At 38.7% G+C, this 5,468-nt stretch overlaps 1 protein-coding gene across 1 annotated transcript; it reads right to left on the reverse strand.

The window, feature by feature from the left end:
• Positions 1-2,534: 2,534 nt before the first annotated feature.
• On the reverse strand, positions 2,535-4,513 carry npm3 (nucleophosmin/nucleoplasmin, 3). Its single transcript, XM_052090466.1, has 5 exons — positions 4,368-4,513; positions 4,043-4,128; positions 3,575-3,694; positions 3,376-3,469; positions 2,535-3,222 (listed from the first exon to the last, which is right to left on the reverse strand). The coding sequence occupies exons 1-5, from the start codon at positions 4,438-4,440 to the stop codon at positions 3,122-3,124; spliced, it is 474 nt and encodes a 157-aa protein (XP_051946426.1). The 5' UTR covers positions 4,441-4,513; the 3' UTR covers positions 2,535-3,121.
• Between the last annotated feature and the right edge of the window lie 955 nt (positions 4,514-5,468).

Consider the following 5,468-nt stretch of genomic DNA (forward strand, 5'->3'; position numbering starts at 1 on the left):
CACATAATGTGAGTGATGCTGCAGTGCGAGCGGGGAAACCCGGAGCGGATTAGTGGAATCAGTGGATCTTTAACGGAGTGACAACACAACGCTTTGAGCTGGGGGTGCCAGAGGGGGCACCTCAGTCGATGAGGGCAGAGGAGCATGTATATATACACTCACCTAAAGGATTATTAGGATCACCGGTTCAATTTCTCATTAATGCAATTATCTAATCAACCAATCACATGGCAGTTGCTTCAATGCATTTAGGGGTGTGATCCTGGTCAATACAATCTCCTGAACTCCAAACTGAATGTCAGAATGGGAAAGAAAGGTGATTTAAGCAATTTTTAATGTGGCATGGTTGTTGGTGCCAGACGGGCCGGTCTGAGTATTTCACAATCTGCTCAGTTACTGGGATTTTCACGCACAACCATTTCTAGGGTTTACAAAGAATGGTGTGAAAAGGAAAAACGTCCAGTATGCAGCAAGTCCTGTGGGCGAAAATGCCTTGTTGATGCTAGAGGTCAGAGGAGAATGGGCCGACTGATTCAAGCTGATAGAAGAGCAACTTTGCCTGAAATAACCACTCGTTACAACCGAGGTATGCAGCAAAGCATTTGTGAAGCCACAACACGCACAACCTTGAGGCGGATGGGCTACAACAGCAGAAGACCCCACCAGGTACCACTCATCTCCAATACAAATAGGAAAAAGAGGCTACAATTTGCAAGAGCTCACCAAAATTGGACAGTTGAAGACTGGAAAAATGTTGCCTGGTCTGATGAGTCTCGATTTCTGTTGAGACATTCAGATGGTAGAGTCAGAATTTGGTGTAAACAGAATGAGAACATGGATCCATCATGCCTTGTTACCACTGTGCAGGCTGGTGGTGGTGGTGTAATGGTGTGAGGGATGTTTTCTTGGCACATTTTAGGCCCCTTAGTGCCAATTGGGCATCGTTTAAATGACACGGCCTACCTGAGCATTGTTTCTGACCATGTCCATCCCTTTATAGCCACCATGTACCCATCCTCTGATGGCTACTTCCAGCAGGATAATGCACCATGTCACAAAGCTCGAATCATTTCAAATTGGTTTCTTGAACATGACAATGAGTTCACTGTACTAAAATGGCCCCCACAGTCACCAGATCTCAACCCAATAGAGCATCTTTGGGATGTGGTGGAACGGGAGCTTCGTGCCCTGGATGTGCATCCCACAAATCTCCGTCAACTGCAAGATGCTATCCTATCAATATGGGCCAACATTTCTAAAGAATGCTTTCAGCACCTTGTTGAATCAATGCCACGTAGAATTAAGGCAGTTCTGAAGGTGAAAGGGGGTCAAACACAGTATTAGTATGGTGTTCCATACTACTGGCTTATTCTTTATAAAATATCCCCCCCAAAAATGTTCTTACCTTTTTCGACCCTCATGAGTTTGCATCCATGTAATTTGTTGTGGCATCGCAAGAACAAATCTACAAATTAGAAAAGAAGCAAATTTGCTCTTGCCACCTGTGACCTCACATAGCGTAGGCTGTGTGACTTTTGTTTTGGTTTTTGCATAGCTGAATTTCAAACATTACAAGTAAACACGCTACTAAGACAGACCGAAAACATGGACAAGTTCTTGAAAAGGAAAAATATTTTATGATGGTTAGCCTATGTGGGATAGTGGTGTGCCGTAGAAAAGTAAAAAGTGTGTTGTTGCAGAGAAAAGGTTAGGAAACACTGGCTCGAGTCACTCAGCACATCCTGGGATTCGAACTCGCTACTCCAAGTGTAATAGTCAGCGTCATCACTCGCTGAGCTACCCAAGCCTCTTCATGATTATTTACATTAAAATGAACAATCCAGTCATATCAGTAACCTTATAAAGCTGTTTTATTCAATATGGAGAGGGTCCACACCTGGGGGCTGCCATGTTAGAATCACATGACCATCCGAATTCTACTCGCTTAATCTCAGTCACCACCCTGTTATTTGACACTTTCACTAATTGTAATCATGGCTGTGACTCCCATTTCTACAATGACATCTAAAACTGAAAACTACTGATTTTAAAATATGCTGCACCCAAGTCGCTAGGTGTCAGTGTAAATCCAAGATGACACAGACAAAAATTACTGAGTGCACCTTTATGAAACATAATCCGATTATAATTTTTATATAGTAGTTGAATATTTTTTTAATTAGTAGTTGTAGATCTTATTCAGAGAAATGGCGCATTATATATATATATATTTTTTTTTCCGAATAAAAATTAAACTAGATTTACAGTCTCTTCAATTACATTTACATTTACTGTAGGCTATAAAAGTTCCCAGATCACATCTAATATTCATAATTCGGGATTTTGTTTCTGCTACTGAAAATGTTTTGGAAAATGTTTATTTTTAGCTGAACAATGAGCTAAATAGCTGTGCAGCCAATTGAAATGTACTTCTTGTTTTCCATTTCAAAAACTGGTGGAAAATGAACTTGTAAAAATGGAACAAATGCACAGATTGTACAAAAAACACATTTTATTTACAGAATGCTCTTCACTGTTCACTGTCAATAGCATCTTAAGCAGGGGCAACTGGGCAACTGGCCATCTGGAAAACCGGGACTTTTTCCCATACCCGTGATACGGGGCCGAATGGGCTGCGATAAGCTGAAATGGGCCACCGTATTATGCAGAACGGGCCACAAAACGGCGATGCAGCATGCCGAAGGGGGCAGCGATCTCCCCCAACTTTTGGGCCAGTTTCCATATAAAATCCCAGGTCGATTTCTCTTCCTAGTCCACCCCTGATCTTAAGTGCCTCAGGGCACAATGGTGATAGGACAGGACTTTAATTTCAATTCCTGGGACAACCACCACTCCAATAATTAATACATCTTTGTACTCTTGTATGCATAAGTAACAGTATTCAGAAATAAAAAAAATTCAACATGCAGCACGGGATACAAATGATCATGAGATATTTACCTCTCAATTCAAAATTTGCAACCACATCTGGAAGTAAAAAAATCTGTTAAATCCTATGCCACCCTCCATTAAATCTGGTAGAGGCACATAAAATCTAGTATTGTATCAAATATATAAAGGTATGATGTGAACATCAAAATATGTGTTTGTGAGATTAAAGCTACTGCTTTTTCTTGGCTGGTTTGAAAGCAGGCATTTCCTCCTCACTATCATCATCATCATCTTCCTCCTCTGACATGTCAGAGTCTTCATTCTCTGTGGCTAAAGGAGACAAAAGGAATTAATGTGCATCATTCACTTCATTCTAAAGGACTAAAAACAATACGTTGCATATACATGTGTACTATATTGAGAATAACTAAAGTGCTCTCACACACTTTATATGATTGGGGAATAAAGAGTTTTATTCCTCACCAACTAAATGCAACCCACTGACAGTCACTGGTCCAGATCCAGATTTCAGGCGTAGTGTGACAGGAGCCATCAACTCAAACTCACCAAGGCTTACCTGAGTAGAAACAGATGTGAACTCATTTGAAAGCAATTTTGAACATCTATACAGCATGAAGTAAATATAAAACAGACAAAGAAACTCAGAATCACATAAAATTACCATAGGTAGACAGGATATGTGAAGATTAGCTACAGGCACCGATATTTTCTTTCCCTGCTGATTCATAGAGGTGACTTCCACCACGTTATTCTCCTCTTTAGCGCCGTCGCCCAGACAAATCTGAGTTTGAAAATTAGGTAAGTTGCCATGTGGGGAATAATTCACCCAAAAATGAATATTCTGTCATCATGTACACACCCTCATGTTGTTACAAACCCAGAATGCTAGCCTCGGTCACCATTTACTTTCATAGCATTTTTCACACCATAGCATGAAATTGAATGGTGATTGAGACTAAAATTATGCTTGACATCTCAATTTGGGTTGCACGTTTGAAAGAAAGACATACAAGTTTGAGGTTTGGAACACATGAGGGTGAGTACATGATGACAGAATTATCCTTTTTGGGTGATGTATCCCTTTAAATAAAATTCATCAAGCACTAGAAAATGGGAATTTTCTACTCACCGTTCTAAGCTCGAGAAAATGTTCCATAGCCTCATCTTCATCTGCTTGAAATGTGTAAAATGGAACATCAGAGGACAACTCACAACCTACAAGAAATACAATGTTACGTACAGTTATTTATATGTAGAGAATCGTATTTAATGAATAAAAAAAGCTCACGTTTACATTATATCTTGATTTAATTACATATTTCTGTGAAATCACTGCTTTCTGAAATTTAAATATCAATGATTACAGAATTAAGAAAATCTGACCACTTCAGTTCTATGATCCCACGTGTCTATAAAGCATGCACCACATTATTCTTAGTGAGAATTGATCTTACTGAATATATAGCTTTCCAACCGTGAGCGCGAGTCGACCCCACTGTCTGATGCTTCGTCCTCCATAAACGACATTATTGTTCAAACGTTACGTTAATAATACCACTTCAATACAGGCTGGAACATCCACAGAGGCAGATCGCCTATTCAAAACACATGTGAAGACAACGCGAAAAGCGTCGCGAGAATCATGACGTCATCAACACGTAAAATTGTAGATGGGACATTTTACTGATCGAAAACACATATTACTGTTACGTTCGGAAATCAATACTTTGAAATGATAGCTATAGTACTAATATATTTATACTTATGACTATGTATACTGGAGTGTAATAATAAACATGAGTTTTTCTGACAATTAGATGTGAGTTATATATACAGTGCATGACTGTATCACTCACAGCCTCGTTTTCATTCCCATTAAAAAGTTAATCTGGCGCTACTCTGAATAAGGTCTACCGCTAACCACGCATACAATTAGCTGAAAATGAGCTTGCAATAAATAAATACAATTTTTAAATAAAAAACAGATACCTACAAAAACAACAGTTTATTTACAGAATCGTGGTCTGCATGGACCATAAAACATTGAGACCAGTCACGAAGTCAGTCCTTCAGAAAGCGACTAGGATTTAAAACCTTGCTTGGCAAAAATAACAAACCAAGTGACAAACTGTGTGATTAAAGTCTTTAGGGGCATAACGATCTTTTAAGGCATGCTTTTTAATATCTTTATCCATTATAACAGCACAATTAGCACTTTAATAGCATAATATTTTGTTACCGCATAATTTCCTGTAAAGCTGCTTTGAAAGGATGTGTTGTGAAAAACGCTGTACAAATAAATATAGCGACGATAGAACACTGCTGGTGTAAATCTATATAGAAATCAACTTTGAAATGATAGCTATAATACTAAATTCATTATACTGTATGTACACTCCAGTGTAATAAAAATAAAATAGTTAGATAGGAAAGACTGCTTCCAGTTTTTCACAATATCAGTACAAAAACTAAAAAGTGTTTTGCAGTAAGAGTAAAGGGCCTAGGAAGCATGACTCATTTACCACAGATGTTTCTATTTAACATTTTAATGACCA

The sequence above is a fragment of the Xyrauchen texanus genome, chromosome 24 (assembly GCF_025860055.1).
Source record: "Xyrauchen texanus isolate HMW12.3.18 chromosome 24, RBS_HiC_50CHRs, whole genome shotgun sequence".
Taxonomy (NCBI): Eukaryota; Metazoa; Chordata; class Actinopteri; order Cypriniformes; family Catostomidae; genus Xyrauchen; species Xyrauchen texanus.

Coding starts and splice junctions, on each gene's coding strand:
- npm3 (XM_052090466.1), bottom strand. CDS start 4,440: ATGTCGTTTATGGAGGACGAAGCATCAGACAGTGGGGTCGACTCGCGC. Junction 4,129..4,367: donor GTTGGAAAGCTATATATTCA/GTAAGATCAATT, acceptor TATTTCTTGTAG/GTTGTGAGTTGTCCTCTGAT. Junction 3,223..3,375: donor CAGTGGGTTGCATTTAGTTG/GTGAGGAATAAA, acceptor TGTCTCCTTTAG/CCACAGAGAATGAAGACTCT.